The sequence below is a fragment of the Leptodactylus fuscus genome, chromosome 7 (genome assembly GCF_031893055.1).
Source record: "Leptodactylus fuscus isolate aLepFus1 chromosome 7, aLepFus1.hap2, whole genome shotgun sequence".
In the NCBI taxonomy this organism is placed as follows: domain Eukaryota; kingdom Metazoa; phylum Chordata; class Amphibia; order Anura; family Leptodactylidae; genus Leptodactylus; species Leptodactylus fuscus.
Window position 1 is genome coordinate 143,132,838 of NC_134271.1, and position 27,945 is coordinate 143,160,782.

At 44.6% G+C, this 27,945-nt stretch overlaps 1 protein-coding gene across 1 annotated transcript; it reads right to left on the bottom strand.

Moving 5' to 3' along the window:
* Positions 1-785: 785 nt before the first annotated feature.
* LOC142214611 (uncharacterized) lies at positions 786-27,356 on the bottom strand. Its single transcript, XM_075283550.1, has 7 exons — positions 27,149-27,356; positions 23,092-23,457; positions 21,957-22,223; positions 7,464-7,562; positions 5,605-5,732; positions 5,345-5,458; positions 786-863 (listed from the first exon to the last, which is right to left on the bottom strand). The coding sequence occupies exons 1-7, from the start codon at positions 27,354-27,356 to the stop codon at positions 786-788; spliced, it is 1,260 nt and encodes a 419-aa protein (XP_075139651.1).
* Between the last annotated feature and the right edge of the window lie 589 nt (positions 27,357-27,945).

Genomic DNA, 27,945 nt, shown 5'->3' on the forward strand with positions numbered 1-27,945 from the left:
CCTCCATGCGGGAGAACAAATCCCACCCCATGTATGAGACCTTGATGGGACTTGGCAGCACTGTAAGTGACCGTCTGCTTCACCCCAAGTGTGAGAAGGAGCTATCGCAGGTCCTTCCTTCCAACCGCGACCAGGCTGTATAATCTACATCAGACCAAGCGAAGATCACTGCGCACAGAGAACTAATGATTATGACGATGAAGTCTTCCTTCTTTCTTCTTCTGTTCCTTAGCTGCTATGGACTCCTAGTATATCTTCTCTTCTCAGCATATGTGTGTCTACATCTGTAATATATTACTGTGTATTATCCTGTATCTGTATTACTAGGCTGCTGTAACATGCTGAAATTTCCCCACTGTTGGCCCAGACATGCACCCGCCGTTTTTGCTGTATTCAATGACTGCAAATTATTAAAAGCATCTTATTTTTGACCACATTTGCGACATAGACCAGTGTAGGGAACAATACAGGACCCGTGACTGCGGGGGCCGTACAGGCGCTCATCCCCAAAACCCACAGTATGTATATACTACAGAAGGGTCCATTGGGCAGATACCGATGAATATATCCACCAACCACTGGTCAGGCCATACAGTGGAAAGCCATCTTTATATTGTAGTATTACATTTTTTGGGTTTCACAATAAATTACAGTAACACTAAATATACAATTCCAGAATTTGTTAAAAAAATGCAAAAACTGGAGTGCGAAGGAGTAAGAACTGGTGTCCACATATCAGTCCTTGGGCAATTTCCAGCTGCTGTGATGTCCTTGAGTCCATGCTCCTAGGAGCACAAGGACAAGGTGGGGTCCATCGCGGAGATTGGTTCACCTACTGAAGAGACGGCTGGAGCTTCAGTTCTCTGGAATGGTAAAATAAAAGAGTCAATGCTTGGCAGTATCCAAAGCTAGTGGCTTAAAGAGGAGCTCTAAGGTTACACTGATTGTGGTACAGAAGAAACATCAGGCATCACTGCAGCTAGTAAGCTAAAGGGTTTGGTGCAGCTTTCAATCTTTTGCAATCCACAGTGATGTCACAGTACAGAGATAATACACACAGTGATGTCACAGTACAGGGATAATACACACAGTGATGTCACAGTACAGAGATAATACACACAGTGATGTCACAGTACAGGATAATACACACAGTGATGTCACAGTACAGAGATAATACACACAGTGATGTCACAGTACAGAGATAATACACACAGTGATGTCACAGTACAGGGATAATACACACAGTGATGTCACAGTACAGGGATAATACACACAGTGATGTCACAGTACAGAGATAATACACACAGTGATGTCACAGTACAGGAGAATACACACAGTGATGTCACAGTACAGAGATAATACACACAGTGATGTCACAGTACAGGGATAATATACACAGTGATGTCACAGTACAGGGATAATACACACAGTGATGTCACAGTACAGGGATAATACACACAGTGATGTCACAGTACAGGGATAATACACACAGTGATGTCACAGTACAGGGATAATACACACAGTGATGTCACAGTACAGAGATAATACACACAGTGATGTCACAGTACAGGATAATACACACAGTGATGTCACAGTACAGGGATAATACACACAGTGATGTCACAGTACAGGATAATACACACAGTGATGTCACAGTACAGAGATAATACACACAGTGATGTCACAGTACAGAGATAATACACACAGTGATGTCACAGTACAGGATAATACACACAGTGATGTCACAGTACAGAGATAATACACACAGTGATGTCACAGTACAGGATAATACACACAGTGATGTCACAGTACAGAGATAATACACACAGTGATGTCACAGTACAGAGATAATACACACAGTGATGTCACAGTACAGGGATAATACACACAGTGATGTCACAGTACAGAGATAATACACACAGTGATGTCACAGTACAGAGATAATACACAGTGATGTCACAGTACAGGGATAATACACACAGTGATGTCACAGTACACAGATAATACACACAGTGATGTCACAGTACAGGGATAATACACACAGTGATGTCACAGTACACAGATAATACACACAGTGATGTCACAGTACAGGGATAATACACACAGTGATGTCACAGTACAGGATAATACACACAGTGATGTCACAGTACAGAGATAATACACACAGTGATGTCACAGTACAGAGATAATACACAGTGATGTCACAGTACAGGATAATACACACAGTGATGTCACAGTACAGGATAATACGCACAGTGATGTCACAGTACAGAGATAATACACACAGTGATGTCACAGTACAGGATAATACACACAGTGATGTCACAGTACAGGGATAATACACACAGTGATGTCACAGTACAGAGATAATACACACAGTGATGTCACAGTACAGGATAATACACACAGTGATGTCACAGTACAGAGATAATACACAGTGATGTCACAGTACAGGATAATACACACAGTGATGTCACAGTACAGGGATAATACACACAGTGATGTCACAGTACAGGATAATACACACAGTGATGTCACAGTACAGGATAATACACACAGTGATGTCACAGTACAGGGATAATACACACAGTGATGTCACAGTACAGGATAATACACACAGTGATGTCACAGTACAGAGATAATACACACAGTGATGTCACAGTACAGAGATAATACACACAGTGATGTCACAGTACAGGATAATACACACAGTGATGTCACAGTACAGAGATAATACACACAGTGATGTCACAGTACAGGATAATACACACAGTGATGTCACAGTACAGAGATAATACACACAGTGATGTCACAGTACAGAGATAATACACACGATGATGTCACAGTACAGGGATAATACACACAGTGATGTCACAGTACAGGGATAATACACTGTGATGTCACAGTACAGGATAATACACACAGTGATGTCACAGTACAGGGATAATACACACAGTGATGTCACAGTACAGGATAATACACACAGTGATGTCACAGTACAGGATAATACACACAGTGATGTCACAGTACAGGGATAATACACACAGTGATGTCACAGTACAGGATAATACACACAGTGATGTCACAGTACAGAGATAATACACACAGTGATGTCACAGTACAGAGATAATACACACGATGATGTCACAGTACAGGGATAATACACACAGTGATGTCACAGTACAGAGATAATACACACAGTGATGTCACAGTACAGGGATAATACACACAGTGATGTCACAGTACAGGGATAATACACACAGTGATGTCACAGTACACAGATAATACACACAGTGATGTCACAGTACAGGGATAATACACACAGTGATGTCACAGTACAGGATAATACACACAGTGATGTCACAGTACAGAGATAATACACACAGTGATGTCACAGTACAGAGATAATACACAGTGATGTCACAGTACAGGATAATACACACAGTGATGTCACAGTACAGGATAATACGCACAGTGATGTCACAGTACAGAGATAATACACACAGTGATGTCACAGTACAGGATAATACACACAGTGATGTCACAGTACAGGGATAATACACACAGTGATGTCACAGTACAGAGATAATACACACAGTGATGTCACAGTACAGGATAATACACACAGTGATGTCACAGTACAGGATAATACACACAGTGATGTCACAGTACAGGGATAATACACACAGTGATGTCACAGTACAGAGATAATACACACAGTGATGTCACAGTACAGGATAATACACACAGTGATGTCACAGTACAGAGATAATACACACAGTGATGTCACAGTACAGAGGTAATACACACAGTGATGTCACAGTACAGAGATAATACACACAGTGATGTCACAGTACAGAGATAATACACACAGTGATGTCACAGTACAGAGATAATACACACAGTGATGTCACAGTACAGGATAATACACACAGTGATGTCACAGTACAGAGATAATACACACAGTGATATCACAGTACAGGATAATACACACAGTGATGTCACAGTACAGAGATAATACACACAGTGATGTCACAGTACAGGATAATACACACAGTGATGTCACAGTACAGGATAATACACACAGTGATGTCACAGTACAGAGATAATACACACAGTGATGTCACAGTACAGGGATAATACACACAGTGATGTCACAGTACAGGATAATACACACGGTGATGTCACAGTACAGGGATAATACACACAGTGATGTCACAGTACAGGATAATACACACAGTGATGTCACAGTACAGGGATAATACACACAGTGATGTCACAGTACAGGATAATACACACAGTGATGTCACAGTACAGAGATAATACACACAGTGATGTCACAGTACAGAGGTAATACACACAGTGATGTCACAGTACAGGATAATACACACAGTGATGTCACAGTACAGGGATAATACACACAGTGATGTCACAGTACAGGATAATACACACAGTGATGTCACAGTACAGGGATAATACACACAGTGATGTCACAGTACAGAGATAATACACACAGTGATGTCACAGTACAGAGATAATACACACAGTGATGTCACAGTACAGGATAATACACACAGTGCGGTATATTCTTTATACTTTGTATAGCAGATTTCTATTTCTGACCATTCCTAGGACATTTGTCTCCTATCACATTCGGGATTTGTGTACTTGACTCACAGTCAAAGACAATAAATGGAAAGTCGGAGGATATTTACGCCCAATGATTTCTCCCCTGTCAGCAAACAATTGCTCAGATCCTGGTACTGACACCAGCAGAGCCGGTCACCTCCACACGGTATTACGCAGGTTGTATTGTAGTATGAAAACATGTTTTGGAGATTGGAGGATGTGGGTGATGTCTTATTTCCTGTAACAAAGCTTTGATGCCGCCTCGGTGACTTTTTAGCACTTAGTAGACTACGAGAAGTAATGTCACCCTAGTGAATAGGAATCACTAAGTATTACTAAGGTAAGGAGCCGAGACACCTTCTCAGCCATAGCTACACCATAGTAAATATTAGGGGGGGTATTAATGGGACAACCCTTGGAGCTGCAAGCCTTTGGTCCAGCCATTGGTATCCAGAAGGATCGGTTTGCCATGATTTGGTTTGGATTGCCTTGCAGAAACCTGAGTCCTTAATCTTGCACTTCCATCATGGGCACCCTAATTACCATCAGGCGGGAGACTTTACATTAGGGTGTGCCCCGGAGGAAACCATTACGACCAATTTCAATCTTTACTGCACCATCTATGAGGAGTAATGGAGGTCCTGGTAGAGAACCCATCGTGACCAACTACTACTCCAATCCTCCTCGCACTCCTGAATTTGGAAGACTTACATACTCGGGTCTCTTCATTGACTCTCCATGATTGGAGGTCATTTCTGCAAGGGCCAGCCAGCTCGTACACCGATGACATAGACGGGGTGCTCGGTTCAGGCATCTTTGGACTCTCATGCTAAAAAAAATATCAAAGAAAAACTTTTTTAGAAAGTCGATGTCCAAAATGGATCCTTGTAAAAACACCAACAATTACAAAATGGTAAATAAAAAAAACATCTTTAAAAAGGCAACAACATCTTCAATATACTTTATACACCATACCTTGGGTTTCTCAACTTGGCCATATACTGTCTGGTTGGGTTCAGTCACTGGCTCTGATACTGGTTCCGGGGGTGGGGGTCTGCTTTGGGGGGTACTTGAGTGGTTGGTGCACTGCTTCGTGTACATAGCTTTCAAGAAAAGAAAAAAAAGCATATCATTAGTTCTGTGTTAAGCCCAAAATATTTCGCCCGTCCCTATCCTGTCCTTATCACCATCTATATCAGCATGTGCCCATATAGCGAGGGGCTACTACTCCTGGACCCCGGTGTTCTCCCTCATATGCTACAAGCTACTCTACATCTATAGCCTATAAGGGATCACATCATCATGGCACCTAAGCCAGTTATAGACTAACAAGCCAAAGGCTACAAGTGGCCTGAACCACATCAGAGTAGGAAGGAAATAGCAGGGAAGAGGAGTCAGGGCAGTATAGCTTTTTTGGATATACTTTGGGGGCAATAAGAGGCATTATACTAAGAAAAGGGTCACCAAGGGGCATTATACTGTGTGGGGAGCATTATACTGCATGGGGGGACACTGAGGGGCATTATACTGCATGGGAGACACTGAGAGCATTATACTACATGGGGGACACCAAGGGGCATTATACTGTGTGGGGAGCATTATACTGCATGGAGAACACTGAGGAGCATTATACTACATGGAAGACACTAAGGGGCATTATACTGTGTGGGGAGCATTATACTACATGGGGGACACTGAGGAGCATTATACTGAGTGAGGAGCATTAGGCTGCATTCACACAGAGTAACGCCAGGCGTTTTTTGTGTGTTTTTTGCACATAGCGCCGCGTTTACGCCGCGTAGCGCCGCGTTAACGCCGCGTATACGCGGCGTTAACGCCGCGCTATTTAGCGGTGGCGTTGCCCGGCGTTAACGCGGTGTATACGCGGCGTTAACGCCGCGTTAACGCGACGCTACGCGGCGTAAACGCGGCGCTATGTGCAAAAAACACACAAAAAACGCCTGGCGTTACTCTGTGTGAATGCAGCCTTATACTGCATGGGGATACTCAGGGGCATTATACTGGGTGAGGAGCATTATACTGCATAGGAGACACTGAGGGGCATTATACTGGGTGAGGAGCATTATACTACATGGGGGACACTGAGGGGTATTATATTGGGTGAGTACCATTATACTACGTGGGAGACATTGAGGGGCATTATACTGGGTGAGGAGCATTATACTGCTTGGGGGACACTGAGGGGCATTATACTGAGTGAGGAGCATTATACTGCATGGGGGACACTGAGGGGCATTATACTGAGTGAGGAGCATTATACTGCATGGGGATACTCAGGGGCATTATACTGGGTGAGGAGCATTATACTACATGGGGGACACTGAGGGGTATTATATTGGGTGAGTACCATTATACTACGTGGGAGACATTGAGGGGCATTATACTGGGTGAGGAGCATTATACTGCATGGGGGACACTGAGGAGCATTATACAGTGTGAGTGGCACAAAGTGACTGGGTGGAGTCAAAGGTGGCACAGGAGAGGTTAGAATCTTGGCTAAAGACAAATAAAGTTGTTGCTGCATTGTGTTAAGCCGCGTCCTCACAAACTCCCCCTCCTCTCATCGCTTATTTGTACTGTGGCCCAAATTTTTCAGTGAAAAGTTAACACTAGTCACACTTGAGGAACATTATTACCATTGGGGTCACTGTTAGTAATGGGCATATTGGGGGGAGCATTGCTACGAAACTAAATGAATCAAATTTTCAAGCCATAGGAGCAGAAATTGGGCCATTACTATTATAAAAGTGGATAACCCCTTTAAGTTTTAAAATTTGGATATCAGTAAAGGTGCGCCGCCATGGTCCACTTACCCTTGTTGCAACATTTTGTGACTCCCATAATTGCTACCACAATGAGAACGACGCACAATGAAATCAAAATGTAAAGAAATAATCCAAAATGGCCAACGTCTAGGGAAAAAAATAATAAGCATTAATCCCGGCCCGGTCCTGTGGTGTCACATCCATTCACAGGTATCCCTCCCCATGACAATAATAGTCGTATTAGAGATGAGCAAATTATTTCACCTGAAGTCTACTCATTCCCAAATTTTCTGGCCATTCACATATATCATGCTATGGACTCATTCGTATATACACACGTGGACAAAATTGTTGGTCCCCCTCGTCTAATGTAAGAAAAACCCTCAATGGTCACAGAAATAACTTGAATCTGAAAACTAATAATAAATAAAAATTGTTGACAAGCCACAAAGCTTCTGGGAGAATGTCCAATGGACAGATGAGACAAAAATCTAATTTTTTGGCAAGGCACATCAGCTCTACGTTTCCAGACAGAAAAATGGAGCATATCTTGAAAAGAACAATGTCCCTACTGTGAAACATGGAGGAGGCTCTGTTATGTTCTGGGGCTGCTTTGCTGCATCTGGCACATGGTGTCTTGAATCTGTGCAGGGTCCAATGAAATCTCAAGACTATCAAGGGATTCCTGGTGGGGCAGAATCCATGCCTCCTGTTGGTTTGGTAGGCGCTCCGGTGGAGGTGGATGGTGGTCATGGTAGTAGCGCTGATTAGTGTTGGACAAATTGGTTTGCAATGAAGGGGCCACACGGTGGCTCAGTGGCTAGCACTGCAGCCTTGCAGCACTGGAGTCCTGGTGCTCAAATCCTGCCAAGGGCATAAAACCATCTGCAAGGAGTTTGTATGTTCTCCCTGTGTTTGCATGGATTTCCATCCCATATTCCAAAAAAAGATATACTGATAGGGAAAAATGTACATTGTGAGCTCTATGTGGGGCTCACATTCTAAATTAAAAAAAAAAAAAAAAAATTGGTTTGCAACAAACTAGATTCAAGTCGAATATTTCAAATTGGTTGGTTTATAACAAAACAATAGCCGCCACAACATAATTTGCAGTAGAGCAGGGGTGCTCACACTTTTTCAGCATGTGAGCTACTTTATAAACTGACCAAGGCAAAGGATCTACTACCCACTTCTTGTGGGCGGGGCCGGAATGGGCCTGTGGGCGGGGTGGGCCTGTGTCTGTGGGCGGGGACGGGCATGTGGGCGGGGTCGGTGGAGCGTGAGAGCAGGAGACAGCGGCGTTCTGTGGCTGCCCAGGGATCCCCGATGTCTGCTTGTTCACAGCGCAGGCTGAGAGTTATCTCTGGACACTGGCAGGCTGGGACTGCGGCTGTGGCAGCCCCGCCTGCCAGTGATCGTAGATGACTCTCAGCCTGCGCTGTGAACAAGCAGCACCCCGGCTCCCTCCATCCCTAAGAGCGGGGAGCGCGTCATCCCCCGGAGCTGCTGCTGCCCGGCCTGCAAGTGTCCGGAGTGCTTGTTCACAGCGCAGGCTGAGAGTGGACTCTCAGCCTGCACTGTGAACAAGCAGACACCAGGGATCCCTGGCTGCATCCCGCGATCGACCCATACGTCCTTTGCGATCGACCGGTAGATCGTGATCGACGTATTGGACACCCCTGCAGTAGACGATTATACTTTGGTGCTCCTCTGTGACGTCAGGTTAGTACAGGAGGAAGACAGTGAGAGATAATGGTGAGGTGAGGGAAAGTGAGTAGGAATGTTAATTTTTTTTAAAAAAAATTTACACCTCCCTTGGATGAACTTGTGTCTATACATTAATTTCTGGACCACTTGCATCAGGTAAGAACAAGTATTGACTCTCTGTGTTGTTTTCCTCTTCTGTTTTACAGATACGTTTGCCCGTAGTTATTGTTGCTTCAGTATACTTGTTGCCCAAAAGAACCTTTCAACCCGGACTTTTTGAAGGATTTCATTGAGCTGTACCATGTCGGGAATATTCCAACAGGTTCATTAAAAACAAAGCAAAAAACACGCAGGAAATTTTCTCCACAAGCAGATGTTGATTTAGTCAAAAACAAGTTTTCCATAAGGAACTTAATAAAACTGAAGCCTGCAAAAAATCTGGAGCATCTGTAGACAATATTTTTGTGCCATATTGGCGGTATTCTGATCTCGAGTTTAGAACAAAAATCAAGAAATACCCAGGCCAAACAATTCCAACACATCTTCAACTCCCTCTTAGACCCATGGGGTACCAGAAGTTAAATCGGTTATCTATCGTTTTCAAAAACATTCATGATGTTTTTGACATTTTTGGTCGCAACTGAAAATCCAAAGCAATAATTCGTACAATTTCATGCAAATGTGTTATTCTGCCGGTCTATTGCACCATTGACATAGGTAGCACAGTATTCCCATTTGTTTTCTTTGGCATTGGCAACAATATTATGGGGCCTAAATGTTGTAGATCGTCAACCACAGGACCAGCCAACTGTACCATGTACAATGTGCTCGTGGTCAGACATTTCGACATTCGGGGAAGTATTTGACTCCTTAAGTTGTGCGCTCTACAACATGTCTACACAACCAGGTTTGTTTTTTTCCAGATTAAAATGTATTGCTGTGCGGAATATTCCAAATCGGTTTGCCAATATTCCAAATGTGTTCTCGACCGCCTGGCGTGCTCCGGAGAGATGGTAATTGAACACTTTTTGCTTGTGTGTTAGACTTCTCTGTGGGTATAGTTTCAGAAGGTTTCCCTGTTGAGCAAAATCGTTCTTTGTTCCGGCCTCAGAAGTTAGTTGAGGCTGGCGGTTTTACGTTTTTCTGTAGAAGCCGGTTTGCTCCATAATGCCACCAGTACACCACTAAGAATTCATACAATAGCTAGTAACACAATACTAAAGCAAGTATGGCTCAGAAGGTACGAGTGGAAAATTGGACACTTGCTGACAATTTGGAAAGTTCCAAAGGACTTCAAACTGCCTTCTGACTACAAACCACTTCATTGATGTTGGTGACATCTGCGTGGGCTGCATCTTCAGGTTCATAGGTTCAAAAAGACCATTCTGAAGAAACACCCATAACCAAAAGAAGCCACAAAGAAGAGGAAAGGGAAATGTCAAACTCAGTGGTGAACCTAGCCTCTCTGCTGCCTGAGGCAGACGAGCAAAAGACGCCCCCCTCACCTCGGTATTGAGTCCGGGCCGGGGGAAGGGGGGTGTTCATCTTTTGATCGTCCGCCTCAGGAGATGGTTGGGGATGATAGCAGTAATATTTTGTGCAGTAATAATCACAGGAGACGTCTTCCCACGTTTCCCACCTCTTCCCTTTGGACCGCCATGACCACTTCTTCCAGCTGTGACTAGACTCTGTAAAGTTTGAAACACAGACATCTTTGGCTTCTCACTTCACCACGCACCCAACACCTATATATATCTCCCTATATTATAAAAATGAATTTCTGTCTGTCTGTCTGTCCGTCCGTCTGTCCGTCTGTCTGTCTGTCTGTCTGTCTGTCTGTGCTCTAATGCGAACCAAACGACTGGACCGATCTTCACCAAATTTGGCACAGAGATACTTCAGGTATCCGGGAAGGTTTAAGACGAGACTCCAACTCGCTCGGACGTACCGTTGCTGAGATACAGCATTCCAAACACAATGCCCCCCCCCCTTAGCCAATACAAATCTGCAAGTCTTTCACTCATATTCCAACTGCAATACACATGGTCACTCCACATACACAACCCAACACTGATATCCAAACTGAGATACACACATCAGAGGATTAGATACACAGATCAGCACACAGTATCACATGCCAGAGGATTAGATACACGTGTCTGCACACAGTCCCACAAAACAGAGGATTAAATATGCGCTTCTGTACACAGTTCCACATGCCGAAGGATTAGATACACGCGTCTGCACAAAGTACCACACGCCGGGGGATTGGATACATGCGTCTGCACACAGTACCACATGCCAAAGGATTGGATACACGCATCTGCACACAGTTCCACACACCAGAGCATAAGATATGCAAATCTGCACGCAGTACCACATGCAGTAGGATTAGATACGTGCATCTACACACAGTTCCACATGCCGTAGGAATAGATACGCGCCTCTTCACACAATACCACACAGGGGAGGATTAGATACGTGTGTCTGCACACAGTACCACACTTTGGAGGATTAGATACATGCCTCTGCACACAGTACCACAAGCCAGAGAATTACATACACGTCTCAGCACACAGTACCACACAGGGGAGGATTAGATACACGCATTTGCACACAGTACCACATGCCAGAGGATTAGATACGCGCATCTGCACACAGTACCACACGCCAGAGGATTAGATACGCACCTCTTCACACAATACCACACAGGGGAGGATTAGATATGTGTGTCTGCACACAGTACCACACTTTGGAGGATTAGATACATGCCTCTGCACACAGTACCACAAGCCAGAGAATTACATACACGTCTCAGCACACAGTACCACACAGGGGAGGATTAGATACACGCATCTGCACACAGTACCACATGCCAGAGGATTAGATACGCGCATCTGCACACAGTAACACACGCCAGAGGATTAGATACACATCTCAGCACACAGTACCACACAGGGAGGATTAGATACACGCGTCTGCACACAGTACCACATGCTGTAGGATTAGATATATGCCTCTTCACACAATACCACACAGGGGAGGATTAGATACATGTGTCTGCATACAGTACCACACTTTGGAGGATTAGATACACGTGTCTGCACACAGTACCACATGCTGTAGGATTAGATATGCGCATCTACACACAGTTCCACATGCCGTAGGATTAGATACGCACCTCTTCACGCAGTACCACACAGGGGAGGATTAGATATGTGTGTCTGCATACAGTACCACACTTTGGAGGATTAGATACATGCCTCTGTACACAGTACCACAAGCCAGAGAATTAGATACACGCATCAGCACACAGTACCACACAGGGAAGAATTAGATACGCGCATCTGCACACAGTACCACACGCCAAAGGATTAGATACGCGCGTCTACACATAGTTCCACACGCCGTAGGATTAGATATGCGACTCTTCACACAATACCACACAGGGAAGGATTAGATACGTGTGTCTGCATACAGTACCACACTTTGGAGGATTAGATACAAGCCTCTGCACACAGTACCACAAGCCAGAGAATTAGATACGCGTCTCAATACACAGTACCACACACAAGAGGATTAGATACGCGCATCTGCACACAGTACCACATGCCGTAGGATTAGATACGCGCGTCTACACACAGTTCCACTCGCCATAGGATTAGATACACGCCTCATCACACAATACCACACAGGGGAGGATTAGATACGCGCATCTGCACACAGTTCCACACACCAGAGGATTAGATAAGCACGTCTGCACACAGTACCACATGCCGTAGGATTAGATACACGCGTCTGCTTACAGTTCCACATGTCAGACGATTAGATACACACATCTTCACACAGTTGTACACACCATAGGATTAGATACATGCGTCTGCATACAGTACCACATGCTGTAGGATTAGATACGTGCGTCTACACACAGTTTCACATGCCGTAGGATTAGATATGCGCCTCTTCACACAATACCACACAGGGGAGGATTAGATACGTGCGTCTGAACACAGTACCACACTTTGGAGGATTAGTTACAAGCCTCTGCACACAGTACCACATGCCAGATAATTAGATACGCGTCTCAGCACACAGTACCACACAGGGGAGGATTAGATATGTGCATCTGCACACAGTTCCACACACCAGAGGATTAGATACGCGTCTCAGCACACAGTACCACACGGGGGAGGATTAGATACATGCATCTGCACACAGTACCTCACGCCAGAGGATTAGATACACCTGTCTGCACACAGTACCTCACGCCAGAGGATTAGATACACCTGTCTGCACACAGTACCACATGCCAGATTATTAGATACGTGCATCTGCACACAGTTTCACTTACTGGAGGATTAGATACGTGCCTCTTCACACAATGCCACACGGCGGAGGATTAGATACACACATCTGCACACAGTACCACACGCCGGAGGATTAGATATGTGCATCTGCACACAGTACCACACCAACAAGGATTAGATACTTGCATCTAAACACAGTACTACACGGGGAAGAATTAGATACAGCTTTACTCCAGGTATCCATAACAACTGATCACAGGTTTTTCACTGATATCCAAAATCAGATACACATAATCACATGACGCTTATGGACATACACACAAACAGCATACAAAATACATCAGTGCAAAATTGGACATTTCTTATGGGGCCACTACACAAACATAAAATGTAATATACCCGTGCGAAGCCGGGTCCTCCCTCTAGTATATACATATATATATATATATATCCCATAGCGGTCCCTGCAGCCTATATTATGCCCCACAGTGGCACAATAGACTGTGGGGCGTAATAGAGGTTGCAGAGGGGCTGCTGTGGGGCATAATAGAGGTTACAGGGGCCACGGTGGACCCTTCAAGCTCTATTATGCCCCACAGTTGCACAACCATGAACTATTATTACACTCAGCGATCCCTGAGTATAAAAATCAGAGCTGCAGGGGGGTGAAGGAACATAATAAACACTTTTACTCACCTCTCCAGGATCCGATGTTAATCCTAGCAGGCTTTGGGCCTGTATGGTAATGTGTCAGGCGTCACCTGGTCTGGGATATTACCATATAGGCCCAAGCCTGTGCTAGCAGTACTATACAGGCCCAAATCCTGTGCTAGCAGTAACAGGCTATTACTGCTAGCACAGGCTTTGGCCTATATGGTAATATCCAAGACCACGTGACGTCTGGACATTACCATATACGCCCGAAGTCTTACTCGAAGGAGTAACATCGGATCCCGGAGAGGTGAGTAACACTGTTTATTATGTTTCCTCACCTCCCCTCTGGCTCCGATTATTATACTCGGGGGTCTGAAAAGATCGCCGAGTATAATAATAGCGGTAGTGGTATCGTGGTCTGGCCCGGGCCTATTCACTACCGCCTTCCGCGGCCTATAGTACAAGGGGAAGCGGGGGTGGCAGTGAGCAGGTCCGGGGAGGTTGATAAATAGGCCGCTACCTGCTGGGGATACTCCAGACGTCTGTGTATCATCGTAGGTGGCATAATGACGCCGGCTGTGCTGAGAAACAGAGGTCAGCGCAGAAGAGGGGCCGCTTGGGTTGTTTTAAGAGCGGTCACTCTCTGGCATTAGTATAGGTGGAAAAAAAAAAAGATAAAAAAAAAAAATCACCCAGGCTGCCGCCCGCCTCCTCCGGGCGCCTGACCTCGCCTCATTAGAGGTGCGGCACTGGTCAAACTTAAGATCAGGCTTAAGACACATTTTTGGATTAGACAATCTCTTTTAAAAATGAGAAGGAGTATGATATCAAGACTGTATAATAATAATACATTTTATTTATATAGTGCCAACATATTCCGCAGCGCTGTACAATTTGTAGGGTTCAAATACAGACAGATACATAACAAAGAACGTCATATCACACAATGGGACTGAGGGCCCTGCTCACAAGAGCTTACAATCTATGAGGTAGCGGGGGTGACACAAGAGGTAGCAGGGGTGGCATTGCTTATACAGAGGTCAGACACTTTTGTAATAGAGGTTACTGTCATTACACAAACATAAGACTTTATGAGCCATCACTAGTGGTGTCCTGTAACATGTGGATGGATCTTGGACCTATAAAGTTAGCCTGAAATGGCATCATATCATGTGGGGAAATGTGGGAACGGGGACAGAGGAGGGTTAAAATTTAAGGATTCTAATTATAGTACGGAAGGGTTTACGTTAGGAATTGTGATAGGCCTGTCTAATAAGATGCGTCTTTAGTTTGCGCTTGAAGCTGTAGAAATTGGGAGTTAATCTGATTGTCCGGGGTAGAGCATTCCAGAGAAGTGGTGCAGCTCAGGAGAAGTCTTGTATACGAGCGTGGGAGGTTCTGATAATAGAGGATGTAAGTGTTAGGTCATTGAGTGAGCGGAGAGCACGAGTTGGGCGGTAGACAGAGATGAGGGAGGAAATGTAGGGAGGTGCAGCATTATGGAGAGCCTTGTGGAGGAGGGGGATAACTTTATATTGTATTCTATAATGAATAGGCAGCCAATGTAGTGACTGGCACAGACCGGAGGCATCGCTGTAGCATCTAGCCTGATAGATGAGCCTGGCCGCTGCATTCAGAATAGATTGTAGAGGGGAGAGTTTAGTGAGGGGAAGACCGATTAGTAAGGAGCTACAGTAGTCAAGGCGAGAATGAATCAGAGAGACAATAAGTGTCTTTAGTGTATCTCTGGTGAGGAAAGGGCGTATTCTGGAGATGTTTTTGAGGTGGAGGTGACATGAACGTGCGAGTGATTCAATATGAGGGGTGAAGGAAAGGTCTGCGTCAAACATGACCCCGAGGCAGCGGGCCTGCTGCCTAGGAGTTATAGTAAGGCCTGAGACTGCAATGGATATATCAGGGACAGATCTATTAGATGGTGGAAACAGTAGTAGTTCAGTCTTAGGGTCCATTCACACAGAGTAACGCGAGGCGTTTTTTATGCTTATTTTGTGCTTATTTTTACAGCCGTAAAAAGACGTTTCCAATGAGTTCTATAGTAAAATACGCCTGTATTTTTACGTCCGTAATTTTACGTCCGTAAAATAACTCCGTGTGAATGGACCCTTATTAGAGAGATTTAGTTTCAGATAGAGTGAGGACATGATATTTGAGACAGCAGAGAGACAGTGTATCAGATAGAAATGTAGAGACTACGGTTTGTTTGACGTTATAGTTTGCCTTCATCTTTTCATATATTAATGTCTATATTACAGCTGGACAGGTCTGTCATGGAAGCCATTTTGCCAATATATCAGTCGTAACCTTCAAACCTTCCAAGAAGATTCAGTAGCCAAAAAGTGCAAGGTTGCAAATGTAGTCCAGCTGAAATTGGTTACGCCATCCAAGTTTCCTTCCTGGTCAACCAAAGCTCCACCATCTGCAGTAGGTTTTGGCCACATCCGTCAGGATAGTTTTTGACATTATCAGAACTATCATGGAGTTCTATCGCGTCATGTGAAGTGTCAAGTGTCGCTTCATCGACCAACTGCTTGTACTTTTTCTGTTTCATGTTGTGGTTTACCAAGCGAAAAAGCACAAACCAGTGCAGCGGCTGACTTTTTGGAGGGAGCTATTTTTGCCATGTTTGCATTTAGTGGTGACGACTAGAGATGAGCAAATATGAAATTTTTGGTTCATCTATTTAATTTAAATCTCGCGACCCCCAAACCCATCAAACTTACCTGTCTTCCATTCTTTAAGCATGCTGGCGCAGTAGATTTCCGGCAAGCTGACAGCATTCCGGCTCTATTGTACAGGCGTGGCAAAGAAGAGGTGAATTTCCATGACCAGAAGCTCCAGAACATAAGGTAAGTATGATGGGGTGTTTCAGTTAATTAGGAAGGGCTAGTAGTGGGCGGGCTAGCTAGGAAACTGGGAGGAGGTGTGAGTGAGAAAGGGAGTGACAGGGAGTGAGAGAGGGAGGTGATGTGAGTGAGCTCTGAGTGGCCCAAGGCATCATGGTAGTTGTAGGAAAACAGAGCATTATCACAGTTATCAATGTATGTAATATGTAATGTGTGTGACTATATTATACTACCGTAGCTGGAGTGGAACACAATACAATAACATATACCTAAAAGAGTCCCAAAACAAATACAAATATATCATAAATCAATATAAAGGTTAAAACCTTGAGAAACAAAGGAAAGAATGGGGTGACATATGCAAGGCAGGTATGGACAATGGTGTATAGCTGGACAATACAATGTACAAAGTCATCATAACGGAGGAAAGTCACACACATAAAAATATCATTGTGTAACATCAATAGCCAGAAGGCAGAAGCTTGGATATGATGACAGTGTCATCTATACATGTCACCAGGTCAGAAAAGCCCATTGATGTACATTATCTGATTGGCACTGTCATCTTGAGCATTTTGGTGTTTTGTTTATGTAAATCTGTTCAGCCGTTCCAAAGATATAAGCCCTTTTAGTTTTGATGCAATTTAGGATCTACTAGTCAAGTGGGCGGTAACACTGCATTACATACAGCACACAGAGAAACCCCGCCCCAGAGGAACCACATAGCTAAAAGATACCAATTTGTATCAACACTAAACAGGCTTATATCTTTGGAATGGCTGTACGGATTTGGATAAACGAAACACCAAAATGCTCAGAGTGACAGCGCCTATCAGATGATGGCTGTCACTCGGTTTTCAGACATGGTGACAGCTCCTCTTTAAGAAAGTCCCCACCAATCAGACAGCGACCAGATGAGGTATATGGTTTAATTCATTAATGCCGCCGCCATATTCCAGTGTCCCATGATGATGTCACCCTATCTTACAAGGTGATTTTGTTACGTAACACAAAGACAATGAAGGTGCTATGTCAAAACCCAGGAGGACCTACTACACATGTGTGAGAGAAAATAAGATGTAAAGCCCTGTGCATGCCAGATGGCATTTTATACACTAATAAAATATAAAACATGCCGCCACCAGTACAATAGTAATTCATCACAAATAGATTTGTGTTCACAATGTAATGGCAGTCAATAAAAATAATGATGGCAATAAAACAGGAAGAGGCAGAGAACAAGGCTTCAGTGTCAATGTAACCAAAAACATGGTGATGCATGCAAGACAGCCATGAAACATAAAAGGACAAATCTAAACAAGAAATGTGTGTGGAATAAATCAAAAGGTTGTATAAGTGATGTGAGAAGAATTCTGGCTATTGTGTACCGAAACGTAGACCAGTCAATGTATGGGCTCATATAATAAATACTGTATACTGCTCATACCTCTAGGAGTGGTCCCAGTGTAGGTGACAGCTGGCCAAAAAGTCCAAGAGACAAGGGTGCAAAGCATCAAGGGGCAGGCGAGAGAATAGCCATGTTATAGGCAGAGGTCAGGGCAGGCAGAGTTCATGCATAGTCAGTGGTCAGGTAAGCAGTCAGGGCAGGAAGCGCAGGTTCAGTGATTGGGAACAGGCTAGGGTCAGGTGTCAGCAGAATGTAGTAAAGAAGATAAGGACTAAGTCAGGTAACAAGCCAGGGTAAATATACAATAATAGATCAGAAAGTAAGGGAACAAATTGGCAGGGGGGACTAGCAAGTTAGGGACTATTGAGCAGGCACCCTCCTGTTTGTGAATGTGACTAATAAAGCCAGGGGCAGCTAGGTTTGGCTAGGGACAGAAGGAGGGAGTGGACATGTACACCCCATGAGCATGGTGTGCTTGAGCAGAGGAGAAGGTAAGATGGCAGCAGAGAATTAATAATAAGTATGGCAGCAGAAGAGGAGGAAGGACATGTGTGGGAGGGAAAGAGGGGAAGAATGAGCGTGGCAGCAGAGGAAGAGGAGGAAGGACAAGCATGGCAGCAGAAGAGGAGGAAGGACATGTGTGGGAGGGAAAGAGGGGAAGGATGAGCGTGGCAGCAGAGGAAGAGGAGGAAGGACAAGCATGGCAGCAGAAGAGGAGGAAGGACATGTGTGGGAGGGAAAGAGGGGAAGGATGAGCGTGGCAGCAGAGGATGAGGAGGAAGGACAAGCATGGCAGCAGAAGAGGAGGAAGGACATGTGTGGCAGAGAAAGAGGGGAAGGATGAGCGTGGCAGCAGAGGAAGAGGAGGAAGGACAAGCATGGCAGCAGAAGAGGAGGAAGGACATGTGTGGGAGGGAAAGAGGGGAAGGATGAGTGTGGCAGCAGAGGATGAGGAGGAAGGACAAGCATGGCAGCAGAAGAGGAGGAAGGACAAGCATGGCAGCAGAGGGGGAAGAATAAGAAGTATGGAAGCAGAGGAGGGGAGAAAGGACATTTGTGGCAGAAGAGGAGGAGGAAGAACATATGTGGCAATAGGGGAGAAATAAGAAGCATGGAAGCAGAGGAGGAGAAAGGACATGTGTGACAGGAGATGAGGAGGAAGAACAAGAGTGTCAGCAGAAAATCTGAGATTGGAGGGATGTGTGTGTAAGCTGGTGAGGAGTGAGACACTAAGGACAACAAGCTGCCAATGTTACAATATAAAATGAAGCACAAGGTGAAATAGATATGACAACAAAAAAACAAAACTAAGTTAAGTTTCCTACAGCATACATCTCATAGAACAGTATATCCAACCCGGTGTATCAGGAGGGCTGTGAAGGCAAGCGTTCCCCTCATTGCAAGTTAATGATGCAAATTTGTCTCCCGATGGGCAGCAGCGTGTACGAGGAGTTCTATTAAGTGTTTGGAGCGACTAAATGGTTTAAATACAAAAACATTGACTGATATGGATTCAGAGATCCAACAGACTCAAAGTCGCCTAGAACAGAAGGGACACCTGGGATCTGTCCATATTCATCAACCTCTGGGTAGAACTTGTGAAATGAGTCTATGGGCGGCAACGCAAACGACGTTCATTTCCCATAGCAATTTTCAGTTGACTCATCGAGTGATAAAAGTGAATCACAAACCACAGGCGAGATATCGAGATAATAAAAGGTGGCATGTGTTCTCAAAAAGTGGCACGAAGATCATCTGTCCATTGGTAGAGAAGTTAGTTACATTGGTAAGGAAAGAACTCAACCACATTCCCCCAACTATTTATAATGACGACCTGACCCCACAACAAAGGGTCTAAAAAATGTACCAAAACATGTTGTAGAAGCCGACAATCACAGGTGACGCTGTAATATGGCCCTGTGACATGTATACCGCCAACTCCAAGACTTTTAGGTAGTGTTCACGTGTAGGAATTTGATACTAAAATTCGCCTAAAATTCCACCTGAATTCCTACTTCCCATTCGTTTCAACGAGAGTCAGTAGATGAGTTTTTCAGCTAGGGGGAAAAGTAATCTTCAGGTAGATTCCGTCTGAGAACTCCCATTGAAATGAATGGGAGGCAGAAAGTACACCTGTACTCTATTGAGCCAATCTGGAGGATCCTTAGGTATTCTGGTGGGTTAGTCAAAGGGATCCTCTGGTACTCTGGTGGACCAGTCTGGAGGATCATCTGGTACTCTATTGGGCCAATCTGAAGGATCCTTAGGTACTCTGGTGGTTCAGTCAAAGGGATCCTCTGGTGGACCAGTCTGGAGGATCATCTGGTACTCTATTGGGCCAATCTGAAGGATCCTCAGGTACTCTGGTGGGTCAGTCAAAGGGATCCTCTGGTACTCTGTTGGGCCAGTCTGTAGGAGAATGCTCTGGTACTCTGATGGACCAACCCAGAAGATCCTTTGGTCCTCTGATGGGCCAGCCCAACACTTTACTTCTTTATATATTGCTTGCTCTGCTTGACCCTAGGGCTGTTTCTGAGTGAGAGAGACAGCTGTAGAGCAGATTCTTCTCTACTTACTGTGTGTAGTGTATGAAAAGTAGTCTCTACCCACCACCTCAGTGAGAACTGGAAACTACCATATGCAGAGGGGAAACTGATAAGAACTGGGGAATGTAAGTCTCATGATGGCCATAAATATTGTTACTATTTACAGTATATGAAAACACACTACATCTTATCCCAAAAAGTGATATGAAATGACAAGTATGACATGTGGATCTGCAGGGATGATATGGCATCCTAAGCGTGCAACGGAAACCTCAATCACAGGAAGACAAAGCGAAGAGCGGGCCATAAGAATTTCTCAAAGGAAACGCTGTAATGTATCTGCCATGGATTTTGTATGGAAATGTTTCCATAGATTTCCAGAAAAAAAGAAAATATACATTTATTCCAGAAAGTCTTTGTTGTCTTCTATTACATCATAACACTGCCCTTGTCACAAAAGGTTAAGCCCCTGAAATACTCTGTGTTGCTGAGGATCCAGATGCTTATACTGTCTTATCACACAGCTATTGCCTGTTACAGTCCCTTAAAGGGAGTCTGTCAGGAGAACAAGCATGCCGATCCAGCCATGCAGATAGATAGGTTAGGGTTCCTTGAATGAAACAGTGTTTTCCCCTTGTGAATCGGAGCCTCTGTTGCAAAGATATTGCCGTTTGTATCAACACAAATAAGCTCTTGGGCGCTTCCATTGCTGCTAAGATCTAATTTGCATATTGGAATAAATGATGATATCTCAACAATGGAGGGTCCGATTCACAAGGGGAAAACACTGTTTTATTCAAGAGACCCTAACCTATCTATGTGCAGGACGGGGTTGATATGCTGGTTCTATCGGCTGACTCCCTTTAAGGGGCTGTAACAGGCAGTAGCTGTGTGATAAGATGTAAAGATCACAGATAGTATAAGTATATGGATGCTCAGCAGCACAGAGTATTTCAGGAGATTAATCTGTTGTGACAAGGGTAGTGCGGTGATGTAATGGCTGGTTGATATGACAGACTCCCTTTAAACACTCTGTGCTGCTGTGCTGGTCTTACCTTTCTCCGGGTTGCACGCAGATGACAATTGATGGTGACTTGACGCCTCGCTTACAGGATTTCTCGCTGTACATGTGTATGTGCTGTTGGCATTGTCATTAGAGATGCTGATCTGTAATGTGCTGCTGTCATGGCCGAGGCTCTCGTCGTCTTTCATCCAGCTGAAAGTCACGTTCTCCCCCGTCCGCATCTGACACTTCATGGTGACCTTACACGTGTTGTTCTGAGAGTCCTCGGTGACGCTGACTGTCAAATTTGAGATCTGTTCTGTTCCGATGAAAATATATAAGATAATAATTTACACAGAATATAATATGCTTATGTGTTGGACCCTCGTATACCGTATATACTCAAGTATAAGCCAAATTTTTCAGCACAGTTTTTGTGCTGAAAAAGCCCCCCTCGGCTTATACTCGAGTATATACTAAACAGTCCTCAAGCTCAGGGAAGGGGCAGACGGACAACCAAAACACCCCCTCCCCTTCCCCAGCACCTACTGCACCCAAAAACTCCGACCATTTTAATTTTTGAAATTTTCCAGTAGCTGCTGCATTTCCTCCCTCGGCTTATACTCGAGTCAATAAGTTTTCCCAGTTTTTTGTGGTAAAATTAGAGGCCTCGGCTTATATTCGGGTCGGCTTATACTCGAGTATATACGGTACTATTGATGGCCTGTCCTAAGAATAGACCATCGATATTAGAAACTGGATAACCCCTTTAAGTATCAAAATAGGTCATATCATTAAGAATTTAGCATATGGGCCACTGAAAGCAATTTCACACCGACCCCCCAGTTGCCCCTCATGACTCTGGAGGACAAGGGCTTTCATATGAGTTTCCTAGCTTTCAGGCCCCATTATTCAGTCACCCAATATACATCAGCCGATCCGAACAGCACGCTTCATAGAAATGAATAGATGCACCTGGTACTTCCGTAGCCGGCCGCTTAACCCCCCCGCGTGCCGGCTACGTCCATTCATTTCTATGCGAGCGTGCTGTTCGGATCGGCTGATCCGAACAGTACTCGCTCATCTCTAGTTGGTACGGGTTTTTCTATCAGATTTGATAAATGAGGCCTAGCGTGTGTACTTGAAACCTTAGCATGTCCGTATGTGTACAAAATGGAAAAACTCACCGTAGATTTTGAGCTCGAAGTTACAAAAGTCCTCTTCTCCATCACTCACATCCACCAAGAGCTCGTAGTCTTTTTCATCGTCTTTTTGTAACTTGTGGATCATGACCGACGAGGTCTCTTTATTGAACTGGAATTTCTCACGGGAGATATTTGGAGATTGTGTCCCGGTCTTCGGATCATAGACCAGAAACTTCTTCCTTCGATCGGTATTTATGGATTTTAGGGTGAGACGTTCATATTTTAGGTCCTTCGGCAATTGATATAAAACTAAGGATTTTCCGAGGATCCCATTCAGCGTGATGGCGGATTTGTCACATAGTTTTGATTCACCTTCATAGAAAGAAAAATGGGCGGAGGTTCTTAGTCCTTAAATAATAATGAGGATGAGGAGTCAAATACAAAGGGGACCAACAAAAAATTTGCACCCCGTAGCAACTGGCTAGGCATAGAAAAGTCAATATACATTAGATAAGTTCTCAGTCACCCATTGGAGTCAGGACAGGCGTCGGAGTCAGATTTGAGCCGTGGGGAAATAGAAGAGTTGGAGTCGTGCTTTGGCCTACCAACTCCACACCTACCGTTAAACCAGACCACATACTAGACCCCTAAAATCACACAGACCCCTATGTTAAATGGACACAGGACCAGATTGCTAAACGAAAAGGAAGTCAAACTGGACCCCAAATTTAAATCAAATTTAGATCAGGCTGCAAAATTAATTCAGGCCCCTAAATTAACCAGACCTCTAAATTATTCAGAATAGACCCCCTAATTCTGCTTCATGACTCCGACTCCACAACTTTACCAGACCAAATCCCACAATTAAATCAGACTCCATACTAGACTCCCAAGCAGAACCCAGAATAGACCCCCCCCCCCCCCATGTCAACCGAACCCAAGACCAGACTGCTAAAATAAAAGCAACTCAAACCAAGCTCCAAAAACTAAATTCAGACTCCTGAATTAACCAGACCATTAGATTATTTCAGACCTCAGACTAGAGCCCCCCTCCCCACAATTAAACCAGACCCTAAACTGTTGGGGCCCATTCACATGGGCACAGAGGGGGAGGATTATGGCACGTAATCCACGTCATAATCCGTCTCCTCATAATGGTGGTCTATGGAGACTGCCAGGCTGCTTTTTTCCGTGAGCGGAAATTCAGGTGGATTCTGCGGCTCGGTGAGCCGCGGTGTTCGCCTGGCGGCAGCAACAGTCGTTTGAGCCGACTCTGGGGGGGAGAGCCGCAGCTGCGACAGTCGTGGCAGGCGGGTTTTGACCCGAGAGTGACGCGGCGGGAAAAATTGCGGCATTTTACAGTAACTGCAAAGATGGATAGGATTTTCGCAAGCCCCATGCTCACTTTGCGGTATAAACAGTGACGGGGATATGCTGTGATTTCTAAAACCGGCATGTTTTTGAAAATCGCAGCACGTCTATTATATCTAAGGATTGTACCAGAAACTTTCAATGCGTAGCTGCGGGTCATACTGTGGGGCCTTAGCCTTAAAGAGAACCTTTCATGGTCCGGGGCACATGCAGTTCTATATACTGCTGGAAAGCTGACAGTGCGCTGAATTCAGCGCACTGTCGGCTTTCCTGATCTGTGCCCCGGTCAAAGCGCTATCGGTCCCGGTACCGTAGCGCTTTACAGTCAGAAGGGCGTTTCTGACACTTAGCCAGGGACGCCCTTCTGCCCAGCAGCGTCTATCGCACTGTACGGTGTGAGCAGGGAGGAACGCCCCCTCCCCTCCGGATAATACTCGTCTATGGGCGAGCACTGTGAGCAGAGGGAGGGGGCGTTCCTCCCCGCTCACACTGTACAGTGCGATAGGCGCTGCTGGGCAGAAGGGCGTCCCTGGCTAACTGTCAGGTCTTGTGATCGGCACCTGGCCCCCAAGTCTCTCCACTTCTTCCCTCTTCTCCCAGAGCGACTCCAGGGACTGGAACCCACTCACAAGCAGAGCAAGTGAGCGATAGCCTATGGTGCAAGCAGTCTCCTGATCGCAGAACCAAGCCCTATTGGAGGGGCTAAAAAATTTTTCTTAGAAAAAAAAAAATTAAAGGGATCCTATCATTGAGACGACATTTTTTCTAAGTACCACGTCGGAATAGCCTTAAGAAAGGCTATTCATCTCCTACCTTTCGTCGTCTTCTCTGCGTCGCCGTTCACCTACAATCCCGATTTCTCTCGGTATGCAAATTAGCTCTATCGCAGCACTGGGGGCGGGCCCCAGTGCTCAGACAGCACTGGGGGCGGCCCCAATGCTGCGAGAGAACTCTCTCCAGCGCCGCCTCCATCTTAGTTAGGATGGGCCTCTTCATTCTCTTCTTCCGGCGGTGTCTTCTTACTTCTAGGCCTCGGGCAGAGCAGACTGCGCATGCCCACAGGCCCCGAGAAAATGGCCGCTTACAATACTATGCAAGCAGCCATTTTTTCGTGGCCTATGGGCATGCGCAGTCAGCTCTGCTCAAGGCCGGAGGCTTTAGAAGTTATAAGCCAAGAAGAAGAGGCTGAAGATGACGCTGCTGAAGAAGAAATGGAGGGCGCTGTCTGAGTGCTGGGACCCGCCCCCAGTGCAGCGAGGGAGCTAATATACATACCGACAAGAACCGGGATTGTAGGCAAACGGTGGTACGGAGAAGACGACGAAAGGTAGGAGACGAACAGCCTTTCTTAAGGCTAATCCCACGTGGTACTTAGAAAAAATGTCGTCTGACTGATAAAATCCCTTTAAATAAAAGATAATAGTTTTTAAAATATTAAACATATGTATCCTTATAGAGGATACCTTGGTAATAGGTGGGGGTGAAACTCCTCCACCTATTGCCCCCTTTCCATAAAATGCATATAAAACTAAACACATTAGGAATCCCATATCCAAAAAGGCACAAACCATAAAAATGTTAATCCCATTTTGGCGTTCAAAAATCAGAAATTCCCCTAAATGGTAATGTTAATGTTAAAATGACATCTTATAACCACAAAAAAGAGACAGCTTTCACAGCTCGGAACATGGTCAGAAATGTAAAAAACTTATGGGTGACTAAAATAGATTTTTTTTTTCAGTAAATACATTTGAGATTCAAATCGAAAATCATCCATAGGGTTGAAAAAAATTAAGATTTTCTTTTTTTGGCAAAATCGGCTGGCCCCATCTTATTGTTAAATATCTTGTATTTGCCGGTGAGACTTGTGTCCACTGTTAAATATCCGGACCTGGCCTTGTCCACGATAGGAAGAAGTCAGCTTGTTATAAATCAGTGTAGAGGTTTATTAATATCTTGAAGGAAAACACAGGAACAGGGAAAATGTCCAAATAACACAAATATCAGTCAATTGTCAATAGCTTACATCTTCAGAGAAGTTAAATCATCTGGATATCTTGTAGTTACAGCTTGGTTCATGCTTGTCATCTGGTTGGTGGACTTGGGCTGGTTACGACGTCCATGGATGTCCATCTGCCTGGACCACCCACCCTGGTGTTCCCAAAGACAGACCTCCTGGTCTTCCCCTGGTCTTTCCAAAGACAGACCCAGACATGTGTATTTCTTACTCATTTATATTCATGAGAGTGGGTGTTACCTTCCATCTTGTAGCTATGTAAGGAGATTTCTAAAATAGTGTACTCTAACCGCACCCATGTTCCAAGAATATAAGACTATGATGTCAGTAGAGTGTTAACCCCATGTCTGCTAGAGAATATTGTAAATATATAATATTTAACACTTATATAGAGGTAAAAGTAGAAAAAAAAAATAAATTTAAAAATTAAAGAAAAGTTCTAAAAACAAAATTCCAATCGCAAAATAAAAAAAAGTTCTAAAAAAAAATTACAAAAAATCTAAAAGTTAGTGTAAGCATCCAACAATGTTCTCAAACGTAATATCCTCAGTCCATTGGACACTGAGAAAGAGATCCGTATACAGATGATAGGAACATGGTAATATACATATAGCAGGGGTTATACCACCATATGTATCCTCTATCTGTAGGATAGACCGGTGCGGGTCTCAGCTGTCAGACCCCCAACGATCCATCCTATGGAATGAGCACCGATGTAAGTGTAGCCGCAAAAAAGTGGTGGACGTAGAGTGAACGTAGAGTGAACGTAGAATGGACGTAGAGTGAACGTAGAGTGAACGTAGAATGGACGTAGAGTGGACGTAGAGTGGACGTAGAGTGGACGTAGAGTGGACGTAGAATCGACGTAGAATGGACGTAGAGTGGACGTAGAGTGGACATAGACACTCCCCAATCCCATTCACCTCAATGGGAGCGACATAGATAACCGAAGTACTATGGCTAGACAACAGCTAACCCCATAGAGGAGGCAAGTCCCGTGTCACTGACCATATAAGACACCATAATACAACATAATATAAAAAATATACTCACCGAAATGGCAAAGAGCGACTAACGACAGCAGGACCCATGAAACAGACATGCTACACCAGTTCCTTCATGCAGGTAATGCCCCAAAGGGCTTCGCTCAGCAAAACAAATACAGATGGAAACTTTTTTTTTTTAAGACAAAAGTGAAAGTAGAGAACATACTGTACAAACTGCAAAATGAGGTGTCAAATCCCACAGTCCTATGATGTGTTTGGTCCAATAGAAGAAGAGCAAAAAGTAGGCCGAGCTTCACAGAAGAGCGCTCTATGTGGGGCAAACGCCTTCGCTTTTTTGAGGTCGGGGATAATTTCCATATTGTAAAGCAATAGACCCTGGAGACAAAACATTTCACGATTCCTGATCTCTGAGCGTTATGTAGCCAATGGTCGTGTGCAGGGGTGAGCCTAGCCCCTCTGCTGCCTGAGGCGAACTGTAGAAAGGTGCACCCCCTTCCAAAA